This window comes from Phascolarctos cinereus, unplaced genomic scaffold (genome assembly GCF_003287225.1).
Source record: "Phascolarctos cinereus isolate Bilbo 61053 unplaced genomic scaffold, phaCin_HiC Scaffold_4;HRSCAF=312, whole genome shotgun sequence".
Lineage (NCBI taxonomy): Eukaryota > Metazoa > Chordata > Mammalia > Diprotodontia > Phascolarctidae > Phascolarctos > Phascolarctos cinereus.
The window spans coordinates 374,093,693-374,112,805 of NW_027555847.1; the positions used below are offsets into that span (position 1 = coordinate 374,093,693).

Here is a 19,113-nt window from a genome sequence, read left to right on the forward strand (position 1 = left end):
ATTAATAGAAGAGGAAATAGAATACTTAAATAACCCCCATTTAGGAAAAGAAATTTAGCAAGCCATAAATGAGCTCCTTAAGAAAAAAATCATCAGGACCAGATGGATTCACAAGTTAATTCTACCAAATATTTAAAGAAAAATTAGTTCCAATACCATATAAACTATTTGGAAAAATATGCAAAGAAGAAGTGCTGTGAAATGCCTTTTATGACACAAGTATGCTGCTATATCTAAACCAGGAACAGCAAAAACAAGAGAAATAAAGCTATGGACTAATTTCCCTGATCAATATTGATGCAAAATTTTTAAATAAAAATCTTACAAGGAGATTACAGCAACATATCACAAAGATCATACACCATGACCAGATGGTATTAATACCAGGAATATAATATCAGTATTAGGAAAACGATCAACATAATTGACTCTATTAACAAAAATCATATTATTACCTCAATAGATGAAGAAAAAAAGCTTTTTTCAAAATCCAGCACTCATTCCTACAAATAACACTAAACATCAGAGGAATAAATGGAGCTTTCCTTAAAATGATAAGTGGTATCTATCTAAAACCATCAACAGGCATTATATGTAACAGAGATAAGCTAGAAGCCTTCCTGTTAGGATGAGTGGTAAAGCAAGGATACCTATTCTCAACACTGTTATTCAGTATTGTACTAGAGTTGCTAGCTATAGTAATAAGAGAAGAAAAAGAAATTGAAGGAATTAGAATAGGCAATGAGAAAACAAAAACTATCCCTCTTTTCAGATGATACGATGGTATACTTAGAGAATCCTAAGGATCATTAAAAAAAAAAACTAGTTGAAATAATTAACAACCACATAACCACATAACAAGACAAATATGGGGCAGTAATGTAAGGAAGGCTAAAGTTCACATTTATTAAATTACCTGTTATTTGAAGAGCACTGTGCCAAGCTTTGAAGAAGATATAAAAATAAACACAGCACAATCCTCTTTTTGAGGGGATGTAACATATACACAAGTAACATACAAAATAGACTATGATAAGTGAACAAGGAGAATACAAAGTGTTATGTGAGTTGTTGGAAAAAAGATCATTTCTGCTTGGCAGAATTATGGAAGCTTTCTTGAAGAAGATTTTTATTTGAGTTTTGACGGTTGGGTTGTATTTCAGCAGGTAAAGGTGTAGGGTTTAAAGAATGTTTGAGCAAAAGCATAAGATGTATATAGAACTGGAAAATCATGAATAGATAGTTGGTTTAAAGGAAGCATTAGAGTACCTGGAAGGCAGTAATATGTATGAGGTGATTATGGAAATGTTGGCAGACACCATTTCATGGAAGGCCTTAATTGCTAGACTAAGAACTTTGAATGTTATTTTGTAGACAATGTAACAGTTGACAGAAGGAAGGCAGAATCACTCAGCTCTTATTTTGCTTTCTTCTCTTAAAGGAGAAGTCTTCAAGTTGAAAGGGATTTTCAACAGGCTTAAGAGGATTGAAGCCCACAATAGGTGAGGATATAGAAAAAGAGCACCTAGGTGCTTTAAATCAGTTCAAGTATCCAAGCCCAGTTGAATGACATCCTAGAATATTGAAAGAACTTGAAGATGTGATCACAGAACCACTGTTAATAATCTTTATGAAAGAAAGGAAATGATGTTAGAACTTTAGAAATAGGTTGTCCCAATTTCCAAAAAGGAAACCGTCTAGGTCTTGAGAGCTGCCAATCATAAGCTTGTCACCAGTTCAAAAATTATTAAACTGATACATGTGTATACTTTTTCAAAAAGAGAGAAAGCATAAGTACACATGAGTTTACTAATAACAAACCCACAAAACGGAATTTTTCTTTTGGACAGCATTACTTGAGAGGTAGATTAGGGGAAGACCATTGGCATTGTGTGTATGTGTGTGTGTACATACACATACATATATATGTATGTGTATGTATGCACACAGAAAAAGACAGAGAGGAGATGGAAGGAAGGATGGAGAGGAATGGGGGGAGACCACATTGAATATTGGTCAGAGTTAGTGACTTGCAATTGATACAACTGGATTGGAAGCCTTCCACAGATACTTTTAGCTGTGGAATCACGGGCATGTCATTTAATCTCTCAGCACCTCAATTTCCTCATCTAAGCTTGAGACAGTAAATAAGAGTTGGCATCGTTCTATCGTCTTAAAGGTCACAAAGCACTTTACATACATTTTATTTTTTCATATTGGCCTCCAAAAAGCCTGTGAGGAAGGTAATTCTCTGATATTTTGTTGGACCCAGGGATCTTGGCATTTTGGGTAATCCCAGTAATGATGCAAATGGCAAACAATCAGTTTGTCAATTTAACCATCAATGGCTGTCCTCTCTGTGTTTATCCTCATAGTGTGCCAAGAGCAGTGGCTTTTGAGCACAGCGCATATTAGGTGAATTTGGCAAGTGATCAATTTCTGTGCCAGAGGGTGCCCAACCCTAGCTATTTTATTCTGTTCTCTCTGTTTTACTATTTGTAAGAGTTCTAGAAAAGGAAAATAAGTAGTCTGAATTCCATTTCCTTTTTACCCTCTACTGTGTCTCATGTTTATCAGAGGTGTCAATTAGCAGTGATTTGCCAGAATGTGAACTTCAAAAAAGAGATTGAAGAAGAAAATAATGAAGTCAAGGGAAAACTATTCACTGGAAAATAAGAAATAGTTTTCAACTACAAAATGTGCCAATCCAGAATGGATATATATTCATGGAACTACCGTCTATCTCACTCAGATGTGTAGAATAAATGTGGCAACTCTTTATGTCTACTACCCACCAATGAAATGAAAAAAAAAAGGAAGCCAGCTGAAGGGAAATGTAAGAAGAAATAAAGAGGTCTTTGCATAATTCTTAACCTGAATATGATCTTGAGTTTAGATACTTTCTAATCCAGACCCTTCATTTTACAAATGAGGGAGTGAAGCAAGCATAAGTACTTGAAGTGGCTTGCCCAAAGTCACACACAAATAAGTAGCAGGCCCAAGGTTGAAACCTAAACTGGACTGACATCAAGTCCTGTGCCCTTTCTACTATATACTATAGTAGTACTATCCTGTTGTTTGTCCTTGCTTTTTGAAGAGGACCAGTTACATCACAGATGATGACTTATCCATGAATTGGATTAAAGTGAGACAAATAAGTAGCAGGCCCAAGGTTGAAACCTAAACTGGACTGACATCAAGTCCTGTGCCCTTTCTACTATATACTATAGTAGTACTATCCTGTTGTTTGTCCTTGCTTTTTGAAGAGGACCAGTTACATCACAGATGATGACTTATCCATGAATTGGATTAAAGTGAGACAGAGTTGCCAAAGTCATCACCTCACTCTCTTTTTCTGTCATCGAAATCCAGTGGCAGGACAAAAGTCAGATGACTGATGTTGGTCTGGGATGCAGAGGATGACCTTGGTGTCTTCAGTGACTGCCAAGGTCTAAGTGCTGCACAGCACCTGCTTCAGCCATCTTTATGACCATTGAAACACATTGTTCTCATCCACACATTCCACTGGGGAAAGTCTTCATTGACACATTTAAGGTAGACATCTCTGGAACTCCCCAGCAAGATTGAGGCCTGTTGGTTACCCGCAACCTGGTTTAGCCCATCTGCCAAGACAGTTTTAACAGGGTGTGGCCACTGTGCATGTTCTTGGAGCCACAGGGAAGATATCAGAGGTGGACGAGCAGCCCTGAAAAGGGCTCAGTAAGCCCTCACACCAGAGATGCTAGTCCTCCTGAACACCCCATACATCTCATATGGTAGTATACTACTGTGCATACATATTACATATAAATCCACACCTTCTGAGTAACTGATCCTTAATTGTGGTTTTGAGGTTTTTAGAGAGAAAAAAAAAATTATTTAGATGCATATTACTTTTATTGCTCTAATAACTTTTTAAAGTCTGCTTGTGATTTCTTCAGTATGAAGACCTCCTTCTCCCTGTGTTAATTCTGTAACTTACACTGATAAGAGCATAACAGTATAATGGCTAGAGTGAGGAAGCTTGTAATTCAAATCCTGCCACAGACATTTCTTAGTTGTTTGAGCCTCAGCAAGAAATCTTACCTCTCCTAGCCTTTGTTTCCTCATCTTTAAAAAAGGGGTAATCATAGCTCTAACCTCACAGGGGTGGTATGAGAATAAACTGAGAAAATATATGTAAAACATTTTGCAAACCTTGAAGTGCTATCACATGCTAATGGTTGCTATTATTGATATTATTTTAAAGCTTTGCCTTAAGCAGTGGTGTCAAACTCAAATAGAAATGGGGGCCACTAAACTGTATGTGAAGATCCCTGTGGGCTGAATATTGGATTTAGTTTTCAAATGTAATGTCATCAATGTTTTACTGTATTTTAATTTATTTTGTTAAATATTTCCCAATTACATTTTAATCTGGTTTGGGCCACAGGCTGCATGTTTTGACACCTCTGGCCTAGGGTACTGGGTGGTTAAGTGACTTGCTGGTGTTCGCACAGCTGGTATGAATTAGAACCAGTAGAAATTAGATCTTCCTGATTGTATCCACTACACCACACATCCACTGCATTTTAGTATAAAATAAAAATTACAAAATGTTTTATTTAAATAACTTATACTAGGATCCTTCTTAGGCAATGCTTTCAAGTTGTTTGTGGTATTTTTTCTAATGTTCTTGAGCATTGTTTTAAGAGGATATGTTTTCATAACTTGATTTAGTTAGGAATGACAAGATTTAAAAACATTTCAGATCTATACATTACATAATCTTGAAAATTTTGTTCAGGAAAAAGACATGAAGGAGATTTAGTTTTTTTCTTTTAAAGACAATCTCATTCTTAAGAAATAGCAAATGTTTTTAATGGGATAACTCCAGACCACATTTACTGATTTCCCAGGCTCTAATTTTCCTGATTTTCCAGACATTAACTGTAAAGGTCACATTGACATCTTAGAGCTTTAGTATTGCATCTCACTATATTAAGATTCATGTTGTTTTGTTTATCAGAAGGAAACTTTGACTAGTATCTGCTTTCTCTATTTTTAATAAAGAATGAAATTTAGGCCATAACTTTTTTTCTTTAAAGCATTGATTCACTTTTTAAAGTACAGTTTCTATTGTTTAAGTATCCTTGCTTTCCTTTGGTAGGCTTAGTGCCCAACACGTTATTAGTGCCAAAAAAAAAGGAACTGCTTTAAAAGAGAACAGGGGAGGTATGGGGGAAGGGGTTGCTAAGTTTATTTTCACCAGCCTTTTCTGCTTCCTAAGCATTTTCCTGATGAAATTGAACCTGAAGTTTCCTTCAGATAACAAAAGAATTGCCACAGAAAATTGGACCGTTGTTTAGTTCTTACCTATGAGTTCAATTTTTCCTTTTCCTAAGCATGGCAAGGTATCTTTAATAAATATAATAGCATTAATCTGAAAGTCTGTTATCACTGATTAACAGGTTTCTTTGAGCAAGAAACATAATCTCTTTTCACAGTTCTCCATCTATAAAATGGGAATGATTATTCTCAATAGTATCTAATTCATGGAAATTTTGTGAGGACAAAGTAAGATAAAAGGGTACTTGATATAAAAGCATTCAACAGTCTTCCATGATTTGCTTGTGGATAAGGGGGTAAAATGTGAACTGAGTTGTAGTGCTGTTATGTGGATTTGTAGCTCATTAAATAACTGTATTCAAAAGCATTTGTTGACAGCTTTGACAGTCTACAGGGCAACTAGGTGGCACAGTGGACAGAATGCTGGTCCTGGAGTCAGGAAGACTCATCTTCCTGAGTTCCAATCTGGTGTCAGACACTTACTAGCTGTGTGACCCTTGGCAAATCACTTAACCCTGTTTGCCTTAGTTTCCCCATCTGTAAATTGAGCTGTAGAAGAAAACGGCAAAATGCTCTAGTATCCTTGTCAAGAAAACCTCAAATGAGGTCACAAAGAGTTAGACACAGCTGAACAAACAAAGATGACAACCTACAGAGCACCATTCACATAGGAGGCCTCAAGGTTTGTTAAATTTAATCCAAAGTGAGATTTCCAGTATGTGCTAAATAGTATTCAATCCTTGGCCCTGCCTAGTTTAACATTTGCATTAAAGACTTAGATATATTTGTCAAAACTTTTATAAAGACATACTTAAAGTATTTGAAGATCTTCATAAAGCTAGAAGAGATAATTTATTATGAAAATGACAGAATACTTAAGTGAATCTGAGGTCTCATTATGAAAAGCTACTCCTTCTAAGGATGTAAATCACAACTTGTATGTGTAACTGTATCATCTCATCCTAATCATCTTTTGTCGTGTGCTGTCATAATCTCTCCACATGGAGTTCACAAACTAAGGATTAGAAAAGGATTGAAAGGACTGGAATGCTGGAGCCAACCCAACAAGATGAAATGTAATGCTTAATGGCTTATATTGGTCTAGAATTCAACAGTTTTCTTACTGATTTCTCATACTATACTATACTCTACTCAATATTCACAAAACTCTCAAAAGGACAACCAGGTAGGCAGTGTTATTCCCTTTTTATAGAAGTGGAAATTGAGGATGAAAGAAAGTAACAAACTTGACTCTTAATTTACTCATATGACTAGTTAATTAGTCGTTTGACTAACAAGTAGCACAGCCTACATATTAGTGCTTAGAGCTTCTGACAACTAATTTGATGTGCTTTATACTTATAGCATGCTACCAAGTCCTGGATTTGAGTTAAAGAAGATAAATCATACAATACAGCATTGGCAGAATTTCATGATAAAAAGATCTTAGGGTTTTAGGTGACCAATGCACAATATAATCAAAGTGTGGAATGCAGTTACTAAGCAGCTAACGTAGTCTTAGGCTGCATTAAGAGAAGCATAATGTCTAAATAATGGGAGGTAATAATGCCATTGGCTCAGCATACCCATTAGACTTGAGGTATTATGTTCATTTCCAAGTGCCACATTTTAAGAGAAATATTAACTAACTAGAAAAAATTCTTAACAAGTATGATGAGAGGTCTAGAAACTACCTTATAAGACAAATGATTGAATGAGCCCAAATATGTTTCTTTAAGCTAGAGAAAAGAAGACTAAAGGAAAACCTGGCAGATTAACTGGTGAATTGTCAAATAGAGAATGAAGTAGGCTTGTTTTGTGTTGTCCTGGAGAGTGGACCTGAGACCAGTAGTATGAGAAAGCAAGAAGAGTCAGTTCTACATGGATAGAGGGGAGGGGGTAACAGAAGACTGGCCAAAGAGTTATGAAGTCAAGTCAGCAAGCATTTATTAAGTGCTTAATATATGACAGGCATGGTGATAAGTTCTGGGAATGCAGATACCACAGAAAACAAAACAGTCTCTACTTTCAGTGAACTTATATTTTGATCGAGGAAAACAACATTTTCAAGGAAGCTGAAAAGTGGGGAAGAGAGAGAGAAGGTAGTTGGGAGTTTGGGGGTAGAGGATGGGAAGAGACACGGTAGAGAATATCTGCAGAGTCAGAAGTGGATCCTAGAGAGAAATGAAGACATGTTGGCCTGGGAGCATTTTCCTTAAAATGGAGATTCTGGGAAGAACTAACCAAGAAAGAGAAAGGGGCTGCAGGCATAATCAACTTCCAGGAAGATCTGGCTTCAAGTCCTGACCCTAGTAATTATTAGTAATGTGACCCTAGACCAGCACTGGGGAACCTGCTGCCTCAATGCTACATGTTGCCCTCTTGGTCCTCAAGTGCAGCCTTTTGAATGAGTCCAAGTTTTACAGAACAAATCCTTTTATTAAGGGGATTTGTTCTGTGAAGTTTGGATTCAGTCAAAAGGCTGCACCCAGGGACTTAGAAGGCCACATGTCACCTAAAGGCTGCAGGTTCTCCACCTCTGCCAAATCATTTAATTTTGAGGCTCCAGACAACTTGCTAAGATCCTAAATTTCAGATAAATTGACAATCTACATTGGCAGAGGGAGCTGCAGCAACCAAAGTTCCTCATACAAAATAGAAAACCACAGGAGATAGGAATATATGAACTTTTAAACAACTAGAGGTATCCAGAATGGAACAGACTGCTTTCCTTTCAGTGGATATATTCAGGTTGATTCTGGATGACTGTCTTTTAGGAATGTTACACAAAGGGCTTTTTTGTACTTGATATTTTGGGATATTATCTGGCATCACCACTTTCCAGTTTTGTTGAGATGCTAGAGTTTCAGGCACTTCCCTTGATGTAGATGTTCTTTTGCTCATTATATTCATGGTAATTCAACTTGCTGTTGCATATTGATCCGGTTTCCTTTTTTTTTTTTTTCTTTGACCACATAGACAACCAAAAATATTTCAAGTCCTCACCATCCAGGGATTCTTTCTATCCTCTAATTCCTTTGCTTTACAAGTCTCTGTAGTGTAGTTTTTGATTGATGCTGACTTTTTTACTGTTGAAGTTAGACTAAACTTTAGCAATTCCTTCCAGTCCTAAAATTCTATAATTCAACTGTGTTTAGTGAGAACAAAGGCAGTATGACACTGCTATCTCTAATTTTATAATTATACCTTAAATATATTTGAAAATATGGATAATTTTGCCCAACTACTTTTTTTCTCATTTTTTAAAAATTCTTTTTCTTGAGGAATAGCTCTGTGGAGATGGGAGGGAGGTAGAGGGGTATTTTTGAAAATGAAGATAATAGATAAAGAAAAGATTAATTTAAAAAACTTTAAAGGAAAAAAGAAAATATTATATTGATTTAAAGTGGGTCCTTTAAAAAAATTCTTAATTAAAGCCTTACTGAAAACATGTATTAGCTGAGAATGTTCTGTGAGCCTAGTAGACGCTTATAAGTATCATTTGGTAATGAAAATATTGTATCAAAAGCTAATTTTCAATGCCATAGACTATTATATTAAGGAATTCCAATTGATTTATGAGATGAATTCAGAATGGCCATTTCAGAATGGCCATTTCAGTTTCTATTTGCCTGACTTAGTGATTGAGCCAACTTCACCAGTGTTGCAATAAATATGTAAAGATCAAAAGAAATCTTCATAATGAATTACATACCATTTTCGTCAACGATATTAGTTCCATAGTATCATAAAAACATAGATTTGGAGCTGAAAGGAACCTTGGAGGTCATCTTGTTCAATATCCTCATTTCTTGAAATAATAAAAAGTGCAATTAATATTAAATTAAAATGAATCAGCCTTTAAGCATATTATTTTATATTTTTTATTTAAGAAAAACACTTGGGAGTGTTTAGAAGTTTAATAGATACTTGCTTAAATATAGTTGAAATGTGCCAGATTGAGCCATTAAAAAAAATGCAATGTATTTAAACTTTTTTATTTGAGAAATAATTATCGACTAGTTAAGTTGGCCTATTGGGCATCTAGGTGGCATAGTGGATAGAGTGCTGGTCCTCGGGTAAGGAAGATCTGAGTTCAGAATTGGCCTCAAACCCTTAACTAGCTGGGTAATCCTGGGCAAATCACTTCACCCTGTGTGCCTCAGTTTCCTCATCTGTAAAATGAGGTGGAAAAGGAAATGACAAACCACTCCAGTATCTCTGCCAAGAAAACCCCAAATGGGTCCACAAAGAGTTAGATATAATTGAAGTGATCGAACAACAGCAACAAGTTGGTCTAGAGATGAAAAAAAAACCAAACCTATTGCACCTATTTCAGGGCACTTTTTTTCTTTTATATGAGGAAGTAGATATTGTAGTGGAAAGAACACTGGGTTTGAGATCAGATGACCTAGATTCAAAACTCAGGACTGCCATTTACCTCAGTGACTGTGACCTTGAGCAAATCACTTAATCTGTGAGCCTCAGTTTCTTCTTCTACAAAATGAAGTCCAATAAGATCTCAAGTTCTTTTGATAGCTTATTCCTATGACATATAATACTGGTTTTATGGTGTGCAAAAATATAAAATACTTTCCTAATGTGAAGTTCTTTTTACCGTATCTTAAGAAAGGTAGAAAAACATGTAATACATTTTCTGAAGATCTCTGTCATCTTTATGATTCTGTTTTTCCAGGTTATTATTTTCATAAGGGAAAGAATTATGGGGCAGTAAGTATTTAAAGTATCCTAGAAAGATTCTCTAGAGAAATCCTGGGGTAGACAGTTCATATGATTAAAAAGCTGCTCAAGCTGAACTATAGACATATTTCAAATAAAAATGCTGTTCAACAATTTATTAGGGATGAGTATATCTCAATAACTAGAGAGATATGCTAAAATTTGTTTCTAATACCAGAACTGTACAGGGTTAAGCACAGAGAAATATGTACAAATAATTAAATTAGATTGAAAAGTAGTTTAAAAAAAGCAAATTATAATATTTCTTCAAGTTTTGTAATGCAAGTTGGAACCAAACTGATTTTTAATGAATCAGGAGAAGCCATTCTGTCTCTCCTCTGCCTGTTAACTGCCTGGGCCATTTAGAATCTTAATCCCAGTCCAAAGGAACAATTCAGGAAGCACTTTATTTACGTAGCCCTGAGAATATTAAACCAGGAAGGAGGCAAGACAAATGAGTTGAACTGTAGCTCAATGTTAAAGAGGTAATTAATGCTGCATAATCTCATCTTGTTTTAAAGGATTTTTAATTGACCAGTCAGCATTTAAAAATTTTTTTATCTAATATTTCCCTTTATACTTGTTTAAATGATTGATACATACAATCAAATTAATTTAAATGCATAAATATTGTCCATATATGGGAACTTGCCTATTTGCAGATTCCAGAACTGTTTGGACAGTTATCTCCTTTGAGATAAACAGATTTTAAAAATTATGCCCATGTAGAAATGAGTTCTACTGCCTTTCATAATTATCAAAGCAAGGTTCTCAAAGATTGAATGTCTCAAGAGGATCATCTAATATGTTCGTTGTTTGTTTGTTCTGCTTGTCAGCCAGACAGCACATTTGAATTGCTAACATAGACCTATTTCAAAATGTAGTTGGTTTTGAATGCCCTGAAATGGTTCTTGTACCAGGAGTTGATCTGAATAAAATAGTATTTCTAATATCTCATGTGTATTTATGTATTACGTATGTATGCAGAGAGAGAAAGAAAGAGACAGACAGCACTAAAAACTTTGACAAACATTTCATTTGATCCTTACAGTGGCCCCATGTAGCAGTCTGGATGATGTGTATAATCCCCATTTTATAGACTATGAAACTGAAGCTGAAAGTATTTAAATGCCTTGCTTCCAAAGCCTGAACCAGAACCCAGATTTTCAGATTTGTTCACATCCAGTGTTATTTCCTGTCCCAGTGGGCCAGTTTCCCCACATGGAAAACTTATCTTCAGAGAGAGATAGTGGCTTCAGTAATTTTGTTCAGAAGTTCACGTGTTTAACAACAGCACCAACATATCCTTTTTTTCTTTGCCATTTTAACTGTTTCATTTTTTTAAACTACTCATTTGTTCTTTTTCCCTTCATCCACTGGTGACAGAAAAACTTTCTAGATGTAAAACATTAATTAGTTTCTGAAAGGCAATATCCTCTCTTTCTGTTTTTCTCCCTTCACCCTTGTCTTTCAGTTATACCTGCCGCCACTTGCGGAGATATGTTTCTGTCCTGGACAAACTGTATTTCCCCCACTCTCACTGCTCTACGCTGCAGCATTGCTTCTCGACCCTCAGTGACAATGGAGAGGAACTCCTGTCTTTAACTTGCTCTCACATTCTCAGATCCTATGCTTCCAGGTTATTAACCTCTGCTGTCCATTGACTGCATGCTGCATGTTCTGTGGGAAGGATCTTTGCATGCTTTTTAAGGGAACAGAGGGGGAGATTTGTAAATTAATTCTAGCTGATAACTTCTTTAATAGTTATGAATAATGACCGGATTTTGCATCCTTAGAAATGTAGCACTGAGTACTTCATACTGTGCTTCACATTACAGAGAAAAACATTTAATCTCGGCATATTATACATATATATGACATATATATGTATAATATGGTGGCATTTATACGTATATATGTATGCACAGATATGTTTCCCAGAATTTAATTGCCATGATACCATTTGGAAAGTCCTTTGATTATGCTTCTGAGAACAGAAATGCCCCTACCTATCTGCATTTTAAATGGACTTTACAACTAATAGCAATTACAGTCTAATTTTGAATTATGTACCTGGCCTAGAGAGCATGCCTGTTAACTAATAGCAAGGCTCCATTCCCTGATGGAAGCTAATAAGGTTGAACAGATTTGAATGGAATGAAGAAATGGTCATTTTGGTTTCTTGCATTTCATTTTCATTTTATTTTCAAACAGATCACTTATAAAGGGCAATGGCTTGGCTATGTCATGGAAGAATTTAGATCAGGAGTAATGATGGTAGGAAACGAACAAATATGAGACAAGCCACCAAACTCAAATACCAGAGAAAATCAGCACCTACAGTGTAGTGTTTTATGTGCCAGAAGAGAACAGCACCATGGCATTAATGCATTGTCCTTTGTAGATAACATTTTAATGAGCATTTGTTATAAATCAAAAGAGAAATTATACCCACCCTATACTATTAACTGGATAGATGATTTAATATAATATCCACCTTGCCAATGTTTTAGAGACTGGAGGAAAAAATTGCATGATACACTTAACTAGAGCATGGAAGACCTCCAAAATAAAAAGACAGCTTTCCAGCAAAAAAAAAAGAAAAGAAAAGAAAAAAAAGAAGCATACAATAGCAACAGACCACAGAATAAATCTAAGTAAAAACAGCTTAGTGGTCAGGAAGAGACAACTGAGTGACATACAGAAGGACAGAATTTTCGATTTATAAGAAAGAAGAGTTATGGTACTCCACAGTAATGTTAATCAGTTTTCTGAAGAGACAAATGATTATAAGCTGATGAAAAACTAATTAGTGAGAAAAAACTGGCTAATAAGAAATCTAGAAACATACCAAACTCTGAAATATGTATTTTTTTAAAAACCACGTTGAGTTAAGCAAACAACACATTTTCTTCTAGTTGACCTTTTGTGCAGTCACCAAATTTTCAGAGAAGCCAGTAAAGGAGTGCGGAGTTGAGGTAGAACTGGTGGCTGTATATATAGGAGGAGGGATGAAGAGAAAAACACGGCTTTAAAGGCACTAAACTGGGTACAGTAATTAGCCTGAGTATACAGCCTCTTCCAGATTGTGCTAACAATTTCAGATTTCTTTGTTAGCCAAGTGTGACAGTGTAGCAGAGGAGCGAACAGAGGTGCATAAAATTTGAAAGAATCCAAGGAAAATGAGAAGAGGAAAACAAGGCAGAGACAAGAGTAGAGGAAAGAAGGAAGGAGAAGCCCACACCAACGACAGCGTAGCTGGCCTCTGTTTCTTGCCCAGGGTGCTAGGTAGTGCTCTCTTTGTCCTGCCTCAACCTTGACTTCTTTCCTTCTCTGCTGAACCCTGTTCACTGAGTCCTGGCAGCCAGGGCTAACCTAGGGGAAAAATAAATGGCATTTATATAGCTCTGTAAGGTTTGCAAAGCACTTTGCATATATTATTTCATTTGATCTTCAGATTTTAAGGTGAATGTAGTTTGTGTTTCCTACCCTGTCACTTTCCCTTTTAGCACTGCTTTTCCCACTCTTGGCATCCCTTCATCTTCCTGTGCCCCTTCCCCAAATAGAGACCTATTTTACCCTTAAGTAATTGTCAACCAACTCGTTAAGTTATTCTATGAAAATGCGTGTAAGAATTACTTCCCTCAATAATATTTACAATCCAGTAGAAAACTCTTTACAAAGTAAAAATCATGAGGCAGCTAGGTAGCACAGTTGATAGAGCACCGACCCTGAAACCAGGAGGACCTGAGTTCAAATCCAGCCTCAGACCAAACACTTGACACTAGCTGTGTGACCCTGGGCAAGTCACTTAACCCCAATTGCCTTAAAAAAAGAAGAAGAAGAAGAAGTAAAAATCAGGCCCTGACACATATATGGGGAACCTTTTTTATTAGTCAGCCCTCAAGGATAGTCCTGCCAGCTTCCCATTCCTCTCCCACTTCATTCTAACAACTCCATGTTGGTGTTCCAGTTCCTGGCCTCTTCCCTGCCGCCCTGCTAAGCTTCTCTCACAATCGTTTTGTCTTTTGCTCATGCTGAGCCCTATTCTGACCCCAGTCAAACCTGTCCCTTGTCATCTGTTCCCAAGTTCCCCATCCCTCTACTTCTCCCTGCTCACTTATCTTCTAGAGTCAGGGACTTCTAAACTTTTTCCACTTGTGACCCCTTCAGCACTTCTTAAACTATGGGTTTGGTCACAACTGCAAAGGGCTGCTCATAGAATTCGGAATTGAGGGAGATGTGACCTTACATTCCTTGAGATTCCCTGTCTTCTGCACTTAGACTATATTAGTTACCTCTCTTTAGTCTACTTTGTCTTTTGTTAGTCTTCATGTCCTCTTGGATATGGAGGAGGTTTGGGAATGGAGCTGTAGTGGAGTAGAAAATAGGGTAATATAGTAAAACTGGACCAGAAATTGAGAGACCTGTATTTTCATATCAGCCCTGCCAATAACTAGATGTGTGAGTTTAGACAAGTCACTTAATCGCTCTGAGGGACCTCAATTTTCTTATCTAATAAAATATGAAGGGGCAAACTAAATGTTGTCAGTTTCCATCTAAGAAATTATGATTCTCTAAAGAATTACACCCCTTGCCATGCTTGTATTAAAGACAATTTATTGGACACCCAGCTGGAATGTGGGTGTGCTCTGACTAAAACAAGACATTAGTATTCATTTGCAAGTGACTAACATCCTGTATGCACAGTGATGCTTAGGTGTAACATGGTCTCTGAAATTGAGAAATATTCTAATAATGGCTATAAAAAAGAACAAAACCAGTCCAATATCTGAATGAAGCAATCACGTGCTCACTTTATTGACTCTAAAATCAAAATGTAAAAGCCTTTTGGTTATTATTAAGAGTATTCTGAAAGAAAAAAAAAACAAAAGATATCAATGTAATTTATTTTTTAAAGAGTATTATGAAAGACCAACAGTCACTATTCCTGAAAGTAGGACTCATAGATTTCATACATTTGGAATGGTTAGAACTTAGAACGGTCATCTCATCCTAGTTTTCCAATCAATGTAGTCACTTCTACAACATCCCTGAAAGGTGCTCACCCAGCAACTTCTTAAACATCTCCATTGGCAGAGTAAGCCCACTCCATTGCACAATAGCGCTCATGTGATATTTTCAACTGCAGTTTACCTATTGCTCATAATCTTGTTCCCTAGAGCAATACAAAACAAATTTGTTCCTTATATATGACAACCCTTCAGATATTTGAAGATGGCTATCATCTCTCACCTTAAATTTTCTTTTCTAGGCTAAATGTTTCCAGCTGGTTCATATGAGATGGCTTCCAAACCCCCCCACTATGAGGGCCACTATCCTCTGAACATTGTGTAGTTTGTCAGTCTTTATTTTAAAATACGGTATCCAGAATTAAATGTTGTCCCCCAGATGTGTTCTGGAGACCTGTGAACAGTAGAATTATTGCTTGTGATAAACATATTATGCTTCTTTTTAAATGGCCTTAGATTATGTTTTGTTTTTAAACAGCTGAATGAATACTCTTTGTTCATATTCAGATACATTGACCAAACTCTCCTATTCCCTATCTCTTTTGGATGAACTGGTACCAGGCCAGGCAACTTGTAGTAAAAGTGTGCTTATGTTTGGACTTTTTAAAAACTTAAATGCAGTACTTTACATTCATTTCTGTTAAGCTTTTTGAATGTCTGTTTGGGCCCAGCATTTCTGTATTCTGATTGTTATACATTAAAAGCAGTATGCTTTTCAGACCCACATAATCATGTTCAGCCTCTAGTTTCTTGCTTTAGATTTGGTTGAGAGTAGGACTGAGCAGGCGCATGCCGAAGCCAGCTCCTACCAGCTAGAAAGAGCTGCTTGTTAAATTTTCTGTGTAAGCATTAGCACCTTGGAAATTGGCAGATGTTACAAATCGGGGTTTGATTTATTGATTTGTTGATTGTCTAGACTTAATATAGTGATAGAGAAAATTTTAATAATCCAAGTTAAACTTAAAAGTGTGCTGTGCTCTCCAGCCAGCTCCCCCAAAAGCTATGGATTTTAGAGAGCTCATTTTAAAATATTTACTAGCACACCGCTGGGACTAAGAATCTGAATTAATAGATTTAATTTGTTGTAAATAGAATTAAAGCCTTGGGCACGTGGTTAATAAGAATGAGATGTGCTTCAAGGGTACAGCACAAAGTTTGTAACTTCACTGATTAGAAATCAGTTTGGAGTTCGTAGTTATTATAGAGATCAATTAGCTTATGTTTCATTTGGTTCATTGTTGCTGACTCTTTCTAGCTCAGTATGAAAAGGGTTTTCTATCCAAAACTTATTCATTTGGTTTGGTCAGTAATAATTATTCCTTCAACTTTCTTTTTTAAAATTTCATTCTCCTTTTTATTCTACCCTAACTTCATCACCATTTTTCATCCAATCCACAAAGTTGTCCTCTGACTCCACTGCTTTTGGAGTATTTCAATAGAGTTATGTAGGTACTGACCAAAAATTCAACATAACTCTTTGGCAAACCTTGAAGGTAACTAACTATGCTCCAAGTTGGGAAGCCTTAGCATAAATGATCCAGTCATCACATATTTATTGAGTGCCTGTTATACACAAGGTGAAAGCTTGGTAGAGTTGAAAAAGCTTTGTATTTAAAGACAGATAACTTGAGGTTGAGTCCTGGTCTTACCACTTACTTGCCATGTGCCTCTGTGCAATTAATGTCACTACCTTTACCCTCAGTGATAATTCCATTGCCTCCTTCACAGGACTGTTATAAGGAAAGTGCATCGTAAGAGTTTTAGTACTATGTGACTATGAGTTTTTAGACTACATCATTTAAAAAAAAATCTTTGTGTCTCCAGTTTCTTGCATGTGCCTGCTACATGCTTAATAAGTATTTGCTATTAAAAAATGACTAGCACTGTTCTAGATACTAATGGAGGTACTAAAAAGCATAATGAGTGAAATATGCCCTTAAAAACTAATAACGTGGACATAGAGATAAGATAAATAGACTTGAAAAGCTAATGTGCTGTACAGACAATGGGTGTTTTAGGAGCTAGAGAAAGTCACTTCATGTTAGGATGTCAGGGAAGGCCTCATAGAGGTGAGATTTGAGCTTAATCTTAAAGACTTTTGTAGGAAATCTAAGGCATAAGGGCCTTCTAGGTGAAGGTCTTAGACATCAGGTGAATAGAGATAGGAAAGAACAAATTTTGGTCTTGGGACTATAAGAAAGTTGTTTTGGCCAAGTAGAGAGAATCCATGGGTAAGGCTATTGAAAAATCTGTTAAGGTCAGATTGTAGATTGCCTGCATTGCTAAACCAGAGAGTTTGAACTTCATTCCTTTGTCAGTTTTGAATTATTTAATATTTTTTAAAGAGGATAGTGACATGATCAAAATACTTTCTAGAAAAAAAAGAGGGGGCAGTGGATAGAGCACCAGCCCTGAAGTCAGGAGGACCTGAGTTCAAATGTGACCTCAGATCAAACACATGGCACTTAGTAGCTGTGTGACCCTGGGCAAGTCACTTCACTCCAATTGCCTAAAAAAAGAAAAAAAAAGAAATAGATGCATATGATATATTAAGAGAATAGACACTAATTGGGAACTTGGGTATGAAGGCCAAAGGAGAGTGAGCAGTCAAAGGTGACTGAAGTGAGGAAGCATCATAGTACCATTTACAGAAATTAGGAAATGTGAAACTAATTGCACTAGATGTCTATAAAGAGCCCTTACAGAGACAGCTAGATGGCTCAGTGAATAGAGCTCCTGCCTTGGAGTCAGAAGGACCTAATTTCAAATCCAGCCTCAGACACTTGACACTTACTAGCTATGTGACCATGAGCAAGTCATTTAATCCTGATTGCCTCACCAAAATTTAAAAAAAAAAAAGAGCCCTTACAGTTCTAAGAGCCTGTGGGACACTGTTTTGAGGGATAAAATAAGTTTGTTTTTGATATGTTCAGATTTTAGTGACAGTGGAATATACATGAACATTTATGAAAATGCAAAATGGGAATTCAGAAGGGCAATTTGATTGGTGGAATCAAAGATCTGAAATTGGAAAGCATATTAGAGATCGTCTAGTCCTACTTCCTTGTTTTACAGAGAAGACAGTGGAGATTTGCACCCTATCTAGTTGAACCCTCGTTGTTCTTTTGATTTCAGATCGTCATCAGACTAATCATGTAATCTCTCTGAGATGACCTCAATAGTCCCTTTCCAGCCCCAAATCTATGATCTGTTGACTTGGTATCTGATTTAAAAGAGTTTATTCTGTATTGAGGAAACAAGTCCAACATGCTGTATACTGTTAGAATAATTGCTTATAGAAATGTGCTTGTATATTATCATTAAGGTTGTGTATATTCTTATCCATCAATAAGCAAGTATTTATGAAGTGACTGCACATATCTAGACCTCTGTTAGGTTCTGTAGCATAACTGGAGGTTTGCATTCTTGTCAATAAATAATGTAAAATGCTTTGCAATGTGTTTGGATAAAAGATTAAATTTGCTCCTAGGATAATTTTTTAAATTTAAATTAAATAATTATTGAATCATTGAAAGAAATTATTCTAAAATAACATGATTTTCTAATAACTGGGTTGTATGTGTTCAAAAAGGGAAAGTAGAAAAGAATGTAATTTTGATGACTTATAGTAAAATAGAATATATCAAACTACCTTTTAGATAATATTTTGAAGAAAAAGGTCATCCTTGTTACCAAGAAACTACCCTTTAGGTAAACTGTAACTATCTCAAAACAAAATATTCTCACTGATCTTTAAAAAAAAATAAAAATGCCACATTTGTTCATGTTTGCCCAATGGGTAACTGAATGCTTTGGGATAAAAAAGCTTTGAAATGTGTTCTTTGCTCCTCATCCCAGGAAGGCTCTATTAAAATGAAAGGAAAGAGAACAGAAAAGGTTTAATATTCTGTTTTTGCTTCTGAACATTTTGTTTTTCTTTCTTTCATTTCTTAAGAGTCAGCTAAGTGAAAAACACTGTCCCTTGGCAACAAGAGGCAGAGAGAGGGCCTGG

General features: G+C 36.1%; 1 protein-coding gene across 3 annotated transcripts in view; it reads left to right on the plus strand.

Annotated features, from left to right (window-relative positions):
• DYM (dymeclin) overlaps positions 1 to 19,113 on the plus strand; it is a 571,335-nt gene that overhangs the window by 338,192 nt on the left and 214,030 nt on the right. The window contains exon 14 of one of the 3 annotated variants that reach the window (XM_078153263.1): positions 11,543 to 11,707. The exons of the other annotated variants lie outside the window; for them this stretch is intronic. Coding sequence (XP_078009389.1) covers positions 11,543 to 11,707 — 165 coding nt within the window. The remainder of the gene's footprint in view (positions 1 to 11,542; positions 11,708 to 19,113) is intronic. 3 annotated transcript variants of the gene reach the window in all.